At 54.5% G+C, this 14,174-nt stretch overlaps 1 protein-coding gene across 3 annotated transcripts in view; it reads left to right on the forward strand.

Annotated features, from left to right (window-relative positions):
• Positions 1–14,174, forward strand: part of CARM1 (coactivator associated arginine methyltransferase 1) — a 40,022-nt gene that overhangs the window by 22,475 nt on the left and 3,373 nt on the right. For all 3 annotated transcript variants that reach the window (XM_034657793.1, XM_011227635.3, XM_034657792.1), the window contains exons 2-9: positions 1,514–1,639; positions 3,393–3,499; positions 4,450–4,554; positions 6,487–6,597; positions 7,742–7,919; positions 10,017–10,107; positions 10,289–10,370; positions 13,983–14,068. In XM_034657793.1, coding sequence (XP_034513684.1) covers positions 1,514–1,639; positions 3,393–3,499; positions 4,450–4,554; positions 6,487–6,597; positions 7,742–7,919; positions 10,017–10,107; positions 10,289–10,370; positions 13,983–14,068 — 886 coding nt within the window. The remainder of the gene's footprint in view (positions 1–1,513; positions 1,640–3,392; positions 3,500–4,449; positions 4,555–6,486; positions 6,598–7,741; positions 7,920–10,016; positions 10,108–10,288; positions 10,371–13,982; positions 14,069–14,174) is intronic.

A 14,174-nucleotide genomic window follows, 5' to 3' on the forward strand; every position in this document is an offset into this window, starting at 1 on the left:
TTAGTCAGTGGAGCATGTGACTCTTGATCTCGGTCGGGGTTGTGAGTTCGGGCCCCACATTGGGTGTAGAGATTACTTTAAAAAAATAAACTTAAGGGGTGCCTTTGTTCTTATTCAAAATGGTTTTGGCATTCTGGAGGGACTGGGACACTTTGCCACATTTGCGCTGGTACTATCTACACGTACAGTGTGTAGTTATCTATCTGATGAGCTCAAAGGCACGTTGCAGACATCACGAGAATTCACTCTCGGTACTTCCCCACTTCTTAGAAGAATGAGGGCATTATTCTACAGAACCACATGCCGTTGTCACGCCCGTGTCATTTCAAGTTATCACACCTGTGGCCCACATTCATGTTCCCCCCATCATCCTCTAGAGCTTGTGAAAAGGTTTTCATTAGGCTCCAGTTGGGTCACCCTTGGCATTCGATGGTCACGTCTCTTTAGTCTTCCTCAGTCTGGAATAGTTACAGCAGTTTTTGTCTTTCCTGGCATTGCTGCTTTGAGGAGACCAGGCAGGTTGTCTTGCCGACTTCCCCATGATCTGGCGTTCATCACCAGGGTGAACATTTTGGCCAAGAATACGACACAGATGCCCTGTCTGTCCTGCTGCACCACCCAGGACCTCAGTGGTGTATTGGTTTGTCCTGTTCTGGTGCTGCTGAGTTTCACCGTATGGCTGGGGGGGGGGCGGGGGGGCGGCACACACCTGTTGAACGAAGGAGCAGGAATAGTGATGGTGGCAGCTTGTGGATGGTGGCAGGCCCTGTGCCTGCCCCACCATTAGCCCCATTGACAGATGAGTAAACTGAGGCTCAGAGAGGTGAAGTGACCTGCCCAAGTCGCACAGTGAGCGGTGCAGGTGGGGCGTGAGCCCAGGCCATCTGGCACCAGTGGCCACACTCGTAATCACGGCATCACATCAATACGAGAGGGAAAAGGCCTAGGTGAAGGAAACAGAGGCACCTCAGGGAATTCTTTCTTGACCCCCACCCACCCCTGCTCAGGGGTGAGGGCCGACCATCCCCCATGTAACAGAGCAGAATTGGTGAATTAATGCCAGACTCCCTCAGTGGGGCCCGGGGACTCATCTCAGTGCCACCGGATGACCAGGGGCCTGGGCCCCAGGAGGTGCTCCGTGAGGGAAGGTCCTGGTAGGGGTGGCCCCGGGCCAGGATGTCCTGCTTGGGCCCACGGCGCCTGGCCACCCCTCACCTTACCCTCAGCCTTGGTCGCTCCGTGGATAGCCCTCCTGGCCACTGGCCATGCTTTGTCTCTGTGTCCCTGCTGTCTGCTCGGCCATCCCCTCTTCCTCGGCCTTGGCCATGTGGGCAGGGCACACGTGGCAGGTGCTTCCAGGTTGGGCTGTAGGGTACCCCTGAAGAAGCTGGGGGGCCGTGTGGAGCGGGAGGTGGGGGGGCAGGGACACGACTTGCACCAAGCTGGCTGATGGGGAGCCTTGCTCGGCCGGTGCTGGGACCTGTGGCTCACACTCACCTCTCTCCTCCCACAGACGAAGATGTGTGTGTGTTTAAGTGCTCGGTGTCCCGAGAGACGGAGTGTAGCCGCGTGGGCAAGCAGTCCTTCATCATCACCCTGGGCTGCAACAGCGTCCTCATCCAGTTCGCCACACCGAACGGTACGTGGCCCTTCCGTGCTGGCGGCGCTTGGCCAGAGAGCCGGGAGCCAGGCCTCTTAGGCTGTGAGCCATGGCCGGAGGGGGCCCTGGAGCATGGGGAAACCGCCGCCCAGCCCTCCCTCCCAGGGAGCCGCCACAGACGATTCCCACGCGGAGATATGTCCATGGGAAGAGTACGTTCTTGCCGCCTGGAACACTGCCCCAGTCCTTCCCTTGCCGAATCCTCTGGGTCCTTCTGGGCTCGGCTCATACATCTGTTCCTTCTAGAGCCCTATCCTGACCACTTGGCTGCACCCCAGGCCTCACGGAGGAGCCTGTGTGTGGGGGGGTGTCAGGCCTGGCCCCCCTAGAAGCAGAGGAGGGGGCAAGACAAGATCCTGAGCCGCGCGGAGCTCTGTTCTGAGCGCGCAGAGAAGCATGGGAGGTTCTGGCACAGCCGTTTCGGGCTCCAGGTGGACGCAGGCAGCTCCTGAGGAGGGCTTGTCGAGCTCCAGGCCACTGCTGGTGGCTCGTGGGGGTCAGCAGGGAGGGGGCGGGGCACCTGGGGCTGGAGAGCACGTGAAGGTGCAGCAGCCCGGCCTGGTCACCGCCCCCGGCGTCTGGGAGCGCCCTCCGCTGTCCCTGTGTCCCCGGCGGAGGAGGAGGCCGGGGTGGGGAGTGTGGAGACAGCAGCCGGGTGACCGACCACGTCCCCGCAGAGGTGCTCTCTCCTTCCTTAACATCAACAACCCATGTCCACCTTCAAAACCGGCGCCGGGGTGCATGCTGTGTGTCTGTGTGAACCCTGCCGGCCTGGTTCTACTCTGAATATTTAGAGTAGACTTTTTTCCCTCTTAATTCTATCAGTTTTTTTTTAAATCGAGGTAAAGTACCCGTAACAAAAATGTAGCACTTTAACCCTTTTTCAGTGTAGAGCGCGGGGCCTCATGTACACTCACGCTCTTGTGCAGTCGGCCCCACTGCACACCTCCCAGACTTTCTCAGCTTCCCAGACTGCGTATTTGCGGTTTTCGGAGGCTTGCCTTAGAAATACTGTTCTCCTTTGAGAACACTATGTTAAAATACACATTACAGGGGCGCCTGGGTGGCACAGCGGTTAAGCGTCTGCCTTCGGCTCAGGGTGTGATCCCGGCGTTATGGGATCGAGCCCCACATCAGGCTCTTCAGCTATGAGCCTGCTTCTTCCTCTCCCACTCCCCCTGCTTGTGTTCCCTCTCTCGTTGGCTGTCTCTATCTCTGTCGAATAAATAAATAAAATCTTTAAAAAATAATAATAATAAAATAAAATAAAATACACATTACAGACTTTACCCTCGTCACTTTCTGGGCGTGCGGTTCCGGGCTATTAAATACCTTTACGTTGTTATTCAGCCTCCGCCCCCGCCCCCCCATCCATCCCACATAGACCCCACCGTGAGCCTCTGGGGTGGCTCGCAGTTATCTGGCTGGGGCAGACCCGCGCGCCTAGAGCCTGGCTTGGCGGGTGTGCGCCCTCCCAAGGCTTCGGCCATGCTGCCCCTTCGGCCAGGCTCGTCCCTGTCGGCCGCACAGAGCGCGCTCGCCCCAGCGTGCAGGACACCGGCCTTCTTGTGCCCACCACCGAATGGCGGGTTTGGCTGCCCTTCTTCAGTTTCAACACAGTGTTTGGGGAAACAGAAATTGGCAAGCACGAGTGCTTAAAGTAGAAGAGTTGGGGTGTCCACTTAGACTGCCCCCTTAGATGCCCATGTATGACCTGGCTTCCCCCTTCTAGATTTCTGTTCCTTCTATAACATCCTGAAAACCTGTCGGGGCCACACCCTGGAGCGGTCGGTGTTCAGCGAGCGCACAGAGGAGTCCTCTGCCGTGCAGTATTTCCAGGTGGGTACTCGTCATCCCCTGGCCAGGCTGTTGCCACTGGGTGGCCCCTGGGAGGCCGCACAGCACAGGGCAGGCCCACCCGGGTTCTCGTTCCGGCTCTGCCCCTAGCCGCAGAACCTTGGGCAGGTGTCCATCGCTTGCTGGGCCTCAGGTTCCTCATCTGTGAAACGGAGATGCCAGGGCCTGCCCAGGAGGGTTGCTGGAAGAATGTGAGTGCAGGTGGAGCTCAGGCCCATGGGCGTTCTGAGTAGCAATAGCACAGTTATATGGAACCCGTGCTGCAGGTCAGGCACTGGTCTAAGCGCTTTGACACGTACAGAGGCACTTGATCCTCCCAACAACCCTAGGAGGTAAGTACTATTATTGTCCCCATTTTACAGATGAGAAAACTGAGGCTCAGAGAGGTTAAGTGACTTGCTCCAAGTCACACAGCTATTATGCAACAGAGCCAAGATGGGAAGCCAGGTCTGCCTGATGCCAAAGCCTGTGCCCCGGCCCAGGTGCCACGCTGCCTCCCGCTCGCCTGTTGTCTTACAGAGAGACCCCGCAGCACCTCACCTGCCTGGCGCTCTGAGTTCTAGGGTTCTGTTTGATCGACAACTCTGCTTCGTTGGGGACCCTAAGATGGGGCAGGTGGCCCCCCATCCCAGAACCCGTCCCGTGGCAAATTTTGACTTCTCCTGGGTGGCATCCAGGTCCGAGCAGCATCCAGCTGCATACTTTGGCCATGGTGACGGTGGCGGTGTCCCTCCTGGGGGCTGCCTCTGGCTTCCCGCTCCCTTTCCTGGAGCAGCTGGCAGCTGCCAGTGGGACCCGGCTCGGCAGAGGGGGTGCAGCCTCCTGAAGGAGTTTCGTGCCCCAGGTGGGCCCTCCTCTGTCGCAGGGCCGGCCGGGGCCTTGGCCGTCTGCGCTGCCGCGTGCCCTGTGCCATTGGCCTGTCTCTGTTCCAGTTCTATGGCTACCTGTCCCAGCAGCAGAACATGATGCAGGACTATGTGCGGACGGGCACCTACCAGCGCGCGATCCTGCAGAACCACACAGACTTCAAGGACAAGGTGAGCGGGCCTGGCAGCCGCCAGCGGGGCCCCGCATCCCCCGCCCCACTCCCCCCTTCCCTTGGGCTCCAAGCCTCTGCGCCGTGTCCTTGGCTCTAGTTACGTTTTTCTTGTTCGTTGATTTGATCTTTAAGTTTTTTCATATTACAAAAGCAAACTCTGCTTTTTGTAAAAACCCAGGTTGTATACTGTAGGCATGGAAAAGCCTCTGTCAGTTACCTCCAAACCCGCCCCTGCCACCAGTAAGGGTTTTTCAAATTTTTCCCCATGCATCTACCAGCATATGCATTTTAGAGTTAACTAATTAAATGATTTACAAAATAGGATCTTATTCTGTAAATTCTTCCTGCAAAATACTTTTCCCCACATAATACCATGTCTTGGGACGTGGATGTAAGTATGTGGGTGCATTGTAATTTATCTAGTTATTTTCCTAGTTGCTTTAAAAATCTTTTTACTATTACCAAGTAGTATATAACAATGATTAAAAAGAAAGAGGGGCGCCTGGCTGGCTCAGTCAGTAGAGCATGTGATTCTCAATCTCAGGGTCATGAGTTCAAGCCCCACATTGGGCCTAGAGCTTACTTTAAAATAATAATAGTAATAATAATAATAATAATAATAAAAAGAGCAGTCCAGAGTATATATGATCAAAGGTGAAAGTTTATTCCCTTCTCTCCCGTGGGCCTGGAACTCGTTTCCCCTTTTGAACCAAATGGGAGCGTGTTTTTCTCCACATATCCCGGAGGTACTCCACGTGGTCCCTCTTCCGGCACCTGGGTCGCGGACCCGCACACACCAAGCCTGAGCCCTGGGGCCCGAGCTGCAGCCCGGCATCCTGCCCTTGCTCTTGGGCACTGGCGTGAGCCGTGTTGCAATAGCACTGGGAATTGGGAAGCACACCCGCTTTTGGCGACATCCCTCCCAGCTCTCCCGGTGTGGAGACCCATTGCCTGGTTCCTCCAGAGCTCTGAGAAGCACGCCAGGCCCTCCCCCCCGCAGTCCCAGCGCCCCGACTGGGCTCCCCCGCTGGGCTTGCTGCTGCCCCCAGAGCGGTTCTCCCCGAAAGCTCACGCATGGCACCACTGAAATGCTTACTTGGTTCGGCTCCTAAGCAAGCAGTCCAATCCAGGATTGGGACGGCCTACCACACGCAAGCCTAGACTCTTCGACGATGGGGCCAGCATCCCTCGCGGGTGGTGGGCAGCTTCCCCGCACCAGCCGAGCTGCGGGCAGCCGTCAGCATGCAGCCCGGAGAGCCTGCCACCGACCCCACAGCGCCCCCTCCCTGGGCTCCTTCCCTCCCGGCTAGGGCTGCTGCGGCCCTGGAAGGACACCTTTTAGCTTCTGTGGAGGGTCACAACCCTTGTCCCGGCAGGTCAAGAGATCTGCGCTTGGGCCAAGTGGAGCTTTCCCCGGGTGCTCCTCTCAGGTTGCCGGGATGCCCTGTGGGGCCTGGGGTCAGGGGTCAGGGGCCGCCCACTTCCTGCGCAGTGTGTAGGCTGGCTGGTCGGCTCTGAGCCTTAGCAGTCCTGCGGCAGGACTCAGAGGTGTCCTCGGTGAGTGCTCATTCCCAGAGAAGCTACAGGCATGCTCGTGACCGCCTGGTGTCCACCGTGCTGCATAGACCGAACACAGCCCAAACCCTTCCTTTTTGAATCCGGCCTGAGAGTGTCACGGTCTTAACATCGTAGCAGTTTCGGGAATCCTAGCCTGTCACCCTCCATCCAAACTAGGGGCTCCCACGTGCTCCAGGTGGCTCTCAGAAACCAGCCCTGGGCGCAGCTGGCCTGGGTTGCGGGGAAGTGGGTTGTGGGGCCCAGAGCACACTCGGCAGGAGGCTCTGGCGGAGTGGGCGCCTCGGACAGGCATGTCCCTTAGGATCAGCATCACTTCACTAGAGCCTTGTTTCCACTGCCCCTCCTACTCCAGATTGTTCTTGATGTCGGCTGTGGCTCTGGGATCCTCTCATTTTTCGCTGCCCAAGCTGGAGCGAGGAAGATCTACGCGGTGGAGGCCAGCACCATGGCCCAGCACGCAGAGGTCAGCAGCTCACAGGGACCCCAGCCTGTCCTCATCCTCGAGCCCTGTGCCTGTTCCAGCCCGGGGAAGCCAGCCCTGCTGGGGGTCGTGACCCCCGGATCCAGGGGGCCTGGGGATGCTGCTTCCCTATTTTGGTTTCTTGTGTCCAGAACCTACTGGTCGAGGGAGGGAGGGGCTGGACCTGAGGTGGTGTGTCCTCCACGACGGGGTCGGGGCCTGTCTGGTGTCTTCAGGGGCTGGACAGCCTCCTGGTTCGGGGCATGGATTGTACAGGCGAGCGGCCCCCCTCTGAGCCCCGCCCCCCACGTTTGTGGAATGTGGGCAACAGCAGGGTTTCATTTTCTTTTTTTCCTTTTCGTGCGCTGAAACCCTCATTCACAACGTTCAGAACCTAAAAGCCACAAAGGGTCAACTGCAGATGTCGCCCCCCCCCCCCAGCTCCCTGCTGCCCGGGCCCCCATGCGGGAGCCGGAGAGACCTGTGCAGAAGCTCTCTGCAGGGTCCCGGGTCCGAGTGCATGCGCGTCCTCCTCCGACACAGCCCCCCACGTGCTGCGGTGCTCTCTCCCCGAAGAGCCTGGCTGCAGTTTGCGTCCCCACAGAAAGAGCTTCCTCACCCTCCGAGTGGCTACAGGGCATTCCTTTGCCCCGGGGGGACCGTTGTTTGTATAGATGCGGTTAGGCTGCTATTGACCTTTGGGCCACTTGGTGGTCTTTGCAATACAAACCCCGCCTGCACCGAATCCCCAACGCGCGTGTCCCCTCTCGTGTGCGGTTACGTCTGTAGGACACGTTCTTAGCACTGGAATCACTGGGTCAGAGGATGCGTCCGAGTTGAGCTTTGGCGACTGTAGCAAAGCCTGCTTGTGTCTGCTCCCATCAGTTGTCCTTGAAGGGTAGAGGTGACCTCAGGGCAGCGGGGAGCTGCAGGAGGAAAGGCCCGGAGAGAGGGCTGGGGCCGCGGTGCGCTCCCGACGGGCCGTGGCTGGTAATGGCCGTGGCCAGGATGCCGACAGGGGAGGCAGGGGACTGGCAGGCGTGCGTGGGTTGAAGCCGTCCCCTGAGAGGAGGGGTCTGTGACGACCCATGGTGTAGCTGGGTGGAGGGGTCCCCGTGACGCCTCTGGAACCCCCACCTGCCCACAGGTCTTGGTGAAGAGTAACAACCTCACTGAGCGCATCGTGGTCATCCCCGGGAAGGTGGAGGAAGTCTCGCTCCCTGAGCAGGTGGACATCATCATCTCGGAGCCCATGGGCTACATGCTCTTCAATGAGCGCATGCTCGAGAGCTACCTCCATGCCAAGAAGTACCTGAGGCCCGGGGGTGAGTGTCCCTGCTGGCGCGGGTGGCGGCCCCTTGCTGCTGCTCGCTTGGTACGGTCGTGGTTCTGGTCCCTGCTTGCCTGTGTTGGCAGCCTGGGGGGCTGGGGGCATCTGGGCCTTTAGCCCCGAACCCCGCCCCGCCACAGCTGGCTGCGGCTTCAAGGGTCCTGGGCCAGGGGGCTGCCTCTGCCGTCTTGTGTCGTGGGGACAGCGTCTAGCTGGGCGTGCGGCTTGTGGTAGGTGCAGAAGGTGTTCGTTCTGTGGTGGGCACCTTTCCGGGGAGTTCGCCTTCTATCTTCACTCCTGGGACTTTGGCCCTCATGCTAGCTTCACAGGCCCCTGAGCTCCTCCGAGCCGGGGAGCTGAAGGAGGGAGTTCGTGTGTGTATGAGGGCGGGCTGGGGATTCTCGAGGATCAGGGAGCAGCTGTCTGTGTTGGGAAGGTGTGCCCTCTGTGGCCACCTCTGTCACTGTGCCTGCCTCTCTGTGCACCTGGGTCATTAGCTGTTCAGATCTACTTACCTGGGTCACTGGGGGCCTGTGCATGGGGGCCTTGGACATCTGCTGGCATGTCCCATTTCTGGGCTTGCTTCGGGGTTTGTATATGTGTCTCGAGTATTTCTGTACAAGCATTGATTGTGTGTGTGTGCTCGTGCACATCCGTGCATGTGACCTAGGAGGACCCTGCCCAGGGCAGAACATACGAAGCTCGTGGACTGGCAGGCCCTATGGGGGCCAGGGGAATGGGTGGTTCCGTGGGGAAGCACCCACTTTGGTCCTCTGGCCTCCCTGGATCTGGGCTGCAGGCACTGGCCTCAGGCTCCACTCCTGGAGGTAGGACGTGGCCAGCACGTCCCACAGCCATGGCGTGTGTCACGGGTGTGTGTGTGGAAAGCCAGGCTGCCTGGGGGTTGTCCTGGACCCGCCCTCCTCCCTTTCTGTCCCGGAGGTAGGCTGAGCCGGCTGCGGGTGGCGCCCCAGCAGAGGGGGCTCCTCCTCGGACGTCAGCACCGATGGAAGCCTGGCCCCGGTGGCGGCTGTGTGACACTCACGCAGCCATCAGCGGCCCGCCCAAGATCCTGCCCCCAGCCTGCACGCGCGCCTTCACCCCTTCCCCGGGTGCGCTTTGGGAGATTGAAGGGAATCCTCACCCCAGCCAAATACCTTGAGGTGCCTTCAGAACAGGGGCACTTTCCCATGATGCCCTAGGGGGCTAGCAGTCTCCTGGCCGGATGGCCTGGAGTGTGGCCTCTGAGCCTGAGTTGAGTATCTCCCCTCCCCCATCCCAGTGGCTTTAGCTAAGCCTTCTAGCTGGAGGAGAGGACAGATTCCTGCCTCAGGGCCCCCCTCTCCTGCAGAGAAGGAGGGAGGGAGGCTCACATCTGGAGACCAGGTGACCTGGGGCCCTAGACTACCCGAGTCGGGTGGGGCCTCTTGAGCCCTGGCGCTCTCTGCCTCTGGCTCAGCCTCATCAGTCCGTTCACCGAATCACACAGAGGGAGGACCCTGCCCTCGAGCCCCTTCCCATTCCAGGCCGTGTGCCAGACCAGGGCAGCCAGGTGGCTTACCCTGTTTGCCAGAGCTTGGGATTCAGCTAGACCCCCCACCTAGCCTCTGGCCTCATCTGAGGTCCTGACAGTGTAGCCAAGGGCTCACCTTCGTTCTCTCCAGAGAGCTTTGCTTCACTTTACCTGGCTGCGCCTCTGTCCGTGGACAACAGCACCTGAGAGACACTGCCTGGCTGACTGAGCATAGGGACCCAGAGGCCTGGCTGCACCCCAGGCATCACTTGCTTGCCCCCGAGGCTTTGGCAGATGCCTTCCCACCTCCCAGCCCTAGTAATGGAACAGAAGGACAGGCCTTCCTGCCTCCCTGGCTGGCTTTCCAAGTTTAATGAGTCAATGCATGTCAAGTGTTCATCTTGGCTGGTGGCAAAGAAGGTGCTTAGTACAACTCTGTGTTGCACGAACGCACACGTGAATGAAAGAGAGGCTGGGAAGTCCCAGGCTTGGGGGTCCTGGGGCCATTTGGAAGCTCTGCCAGGCCCTTTGGGATGTCCCACCCTGACGCCAGCACCCCTCCCTGCCCCCCACTCCCAGGAAACATGTTCCCCACCATTGGTGACGTCCATCTTGCACCCTTCACGGATGAACAGCTCTACATGGAGCAGTTCACCAAGGCCAACTTCTGGTGAGTGTGACCTGGGTGTCCTGCCTTCTCAGGGACAGCCCGCTTCTCTTTTTCTCCTCATCCTCAGTAGGACCTGAAAGACTTGGGCTGAATGAGGGCCAGCTGGGAGAAAAGGCAGCCTGCTCCACCTGTCTTTCCTGCTGCTGTTGACCTTGCTGTGGGGGATGGGGGCTTTCTGCAGGTACCAGCCATCCTTCCATGGAGTGGACCTGTCAGCCCTCCGAGGCGCTGCAGTGGACGAGTATTTCCGGCAGCCTGTGGTGGTAAGTGGGGGACCCAAGGCACTATTGCAGTTAGCACTGGGTATGGCCCTCCTCTGGGGTGACAAGAGGGTCTTTCCTGTCAGGCCTTGTGCAAGTTGTGCAGCCCTAAGAAAGCCACTGTCCCCACTGAGTTCTTGCTTTGGCTGCTACACAGAGCTCTCATATAGGGGTGTTGGGAAGAGTGTGGCAATGTGTGTAGAGTGTTTTATACACAGTAAGCATGCAGTACATGCAAACTGCTATTTGATTCTTGGTGAACTGATTTTGATTGATTTCAATTGAGATTTTTCAACTGATACAGACCTATGGTTCAAAAATTTAAAAAAATATATAAAACTGAAAAGCCTATAGGCAAACGGTATTTTTGTATATCTTTTCAGAAGTTTTATACCTCAATGTGCATATGCAAATATATATATGTACACACAAATACATCCATACGTATATAACCTTTTTTCCTCTCAAAAATATAGCATAATCAACATACTCTTTTTCTTCTCTATGATCAGAGAACATACACTGTATGATTTCAGTCCTTTGAAATTTGTTGAGAGTGCTTTATGCCCACTTACGTGATCTCTTTTGCTTAATGTTCTGTGTGTACTTGAGAAAAATGTATATTTTTAGCTTACTGAGTACAGTGTTATAGTGTCAGTTAGGTAATGCTAGTTAATCATGTTGGTCAAATCTTGTCTATCTACTAATGTTTTGGGTGGGAGGGAGGTTCTGCTTTTCCTATCACTGATTGTAGATTTCCCATTCCTGATTTTTTGCTTTATATTTTTTGGCACTATGTTATTAGGTGCATACAGGCTTAGGATTATTGTATGTTCCTCTTTGATCCTTTTGTCATTATTAAAAAAATGTTCCTTTTTTTCTCTCAAATAGTTCTAGTTGCCCTAAAGTCCCCCACTTTTCTTTTCTTTTCCCCTGATAGTTGATCAGCTACTCTGGCTTTCTTTTGGTTAATCTTTGTACAATAGATGTTTTTCCATCTTTCTACTTTCAACCTTTCTGTATCCTTATTACTTAAGGTTTGATTCATGTAAGCAGCATGTATTTGGGATTTGTTTTTTTAACCAGATTGACATTTTTTGTCTTTTAATTACAACATTGAGACCATTTTACATTTGATGTAATTACTGGTCTTTATGGGTATAAATTTATCATCTTTATGGGTATAAATTTATCATCTCTTAAAAAATTTATTCGGAATGTCTTTTAAATTGTTGTGTTGTCTTTTGTTTCAATAAGGTATATATTGTTTTGCCCCACTTGATGTTTTTCACTAGTTTTGGGGAGACTCTTGGGCATTGTCTCTATAAACAGTACCTCTGCCCCATTTTCCTTCTCTTCCTAGTACCTTTTGTCTCAGATGATTCTTACACTCTTTTCTGCATTTTCCATCCTTTTTTCTCTGATTGCTTCACTTTCGTATTTCATACTGATCCATCTTCCAGTTCTGGTCTTCTCTTTGCTCTTTAAGCTGATTTTCTAATTCTTAATTTCAGTTCTAGGAGCTCATTTTGCTTATTTCTTATTTCAGTTCTCTGAAATTCTTCATTTTTTTTCTACCTTTTTTTCTCATATATACTGTAAGTTTCTGGTCACTTTTAATATGTAGGTAAGTATTAAGTGTATTTCTGTTTTTAGTCTACTCGCTTAGTTTTTGGTTCTCATGCTTTGGTTCTCTTAGTATACGTGGTTATTGGATGCCAGAATGAAATATGGAGGCTATGGATGATGCTTTTCCTCCCAAGGATTTTTCTTCAGGCAGTTAGCCATATAGATAGATCACATTGGTCCTATCAGGCATTTGACATATTTAGAGGCTGCTTTTCAGATGTGACTTTGCTGGGCTATTTCTTGGCTTTTCTGTAAGGCAGTGATTTTTAAGCATTTTGTCTCAGGTGACCTGTTTACATTCTTAAAAATGGAGGATCCCAAAGAGCTTTTGTTAGTGTTTCAGTGATTGATATAGTTTCAGTATCTCTTGGTATTAAAAATTAAGCCCAAGATGGGACACCTGGGTGGTTCAGTCAGTTGAGTGTCTGACTCTTGATCTCACCTCAGGTTCTTGATCTCAGGATCATGAGCTCAAGGCCTACGTTGAGCTCCACGCTGGATGTGGAGCCTACTTAAAAAAAAATTAAGCCCAAGAAATTAAAAAATATATTTATTTTAAAATAACAAGCCCATTACATATATGTTAACATAAATAGTATTTTTAAGGAAAAAAACCCGATTTTCCAAAACTTTTCAGTGAGAACCCCAGTTGGCATTTTTTTTTCCTTAAGATTTTTATTTATTAGAGACAGAGATAGCAAGAGAGAGCATGAGCGGGGAGGAGAGGGAAAAGCAGGCCCCCCCGCTGAGCAGGAAGCCCAGTGTGGGCCTTGATCCCAGAACCAAGGGATCGTGACCTGAGCTGAAGGCAGATGCTTAACCGGGTGAGCCACCCAGGCGCCCCACAGTTGGCATTTTTAATTTGCAAATCTCTTTAATGTCTGGCTTACTAGAAGACAGTTGGATTCTGCTTCTGTGTTCAATCGGTTGTGTTGTCACAGGTGAGTGAACCAAAGAAAAAGGCAGAAAACATCTTAGTATTATCATGAAAATAGTTTTGACCTTGAGAGTGCTCTGGAAGGGACCACATTTTGGGAACTGCTGCTTGGGGGCCTCGACTTCAGTGGTCTCAGTGCAAGCCTGGTGGGTGCTTCACAGGGCTCCTCGTCCCGGCCTCCTAGCCCCAGTGCACAGCTTTCCTTAGTTTTTCAGTGTCTTGTAAGTGGCTTTCTGCTTGATTTCTTCGCCTCTCCACCCCACCCCACCCCACCCCGCGTGCAGCTCGGGAGTGGGCACATGCCACAGAAACTGCACGCAGAACGTCCACCTCATGTCTGCATTTTCCTTTTGTTTCGTTTCTTGATCTCTTGACTCCTAGCTGCCTTGGTGACCTGGAGCCCCCATTTTGCTTTCCCCGTCCAGGGAGGCTGCCTGAAGGGCCTTCCCCAAGGGGAGAGGCACAGGCGGAGAAACGTCTCTTTGGGACCTTGGCTCCCAAAGATGTGGCTGCTGTTGGTGCTTAGTACTTTCAAACTAGGCTTTTTTTTTTTTTTCCCCACATAGTTCTTCACAGGAGTGCTAGTCTGACATAAAGCCTCTGTCATAGCTGGGTGTGGACGTCCACACACAGTTCTCCAACTTGCTCTCTAACTCAGCAGTTTATCTCAGAGATCCTTCCACCATCTGTTCTTGACGAGCTTCTCATTCTGTCTTTTATGGATGGGCCACTGGTGGTGTAATGAGATGGTTTCCAGAGTGTGTCTGATCACGTGTGAAAGCTTGTATACGTACACATGTATGTGTAGGTCGAACTCCCGGAAGGGGAACTGCCAAGTCTCTCATGTGTAGGAATGGTTATTTTGAGAGCTGTCACCTAATCGTTCTCCATGGTGGCGAACGCTTCCTCCTACCCCAGTGTGTCTGAGAATGGCAAACTGGTTTTAGCCAAATGGCCTCAAAGCCGTGGCCAGACAGGGAGAGGCAGAACTCTCCCCTTCCCAGCTGGACCCTGTGCCGGAAGCCAAGTCACACTGTGGTCTCTCCCAGGACACATTTGACATCCGGATCCTGATGGCCAAGTCTGTCAAGTACACAGTGAACTTCTTAGAAGCCAAAGAAGGAGATTTGCACAGGTACCGGTCCCCATACCCCTCGTCCTGGGCCTGGCTCCTGCTGGGGTCTCGGGCCAGCACAGACTCCTTCAGCCTCTGCCCCAAGGCAGGCAGGCAGGCAGGGGCC

The sequence above is a fragment of the Ailuropoda melanoleuca genome, chromosome 4 (genome assembly GCF_002007445.2).
Source record: "Ailuropoda melanoleuca isolate Jingjing chromosome 4, ASM200744v2, whole genome shotgun sequence".
Lineage (NCBI taxonomy): Eukaryota > Metazoa > Chordata > Mammalia > Carnivora > Ursidae > Ailuropoda > Ailuropoda melanoleuca.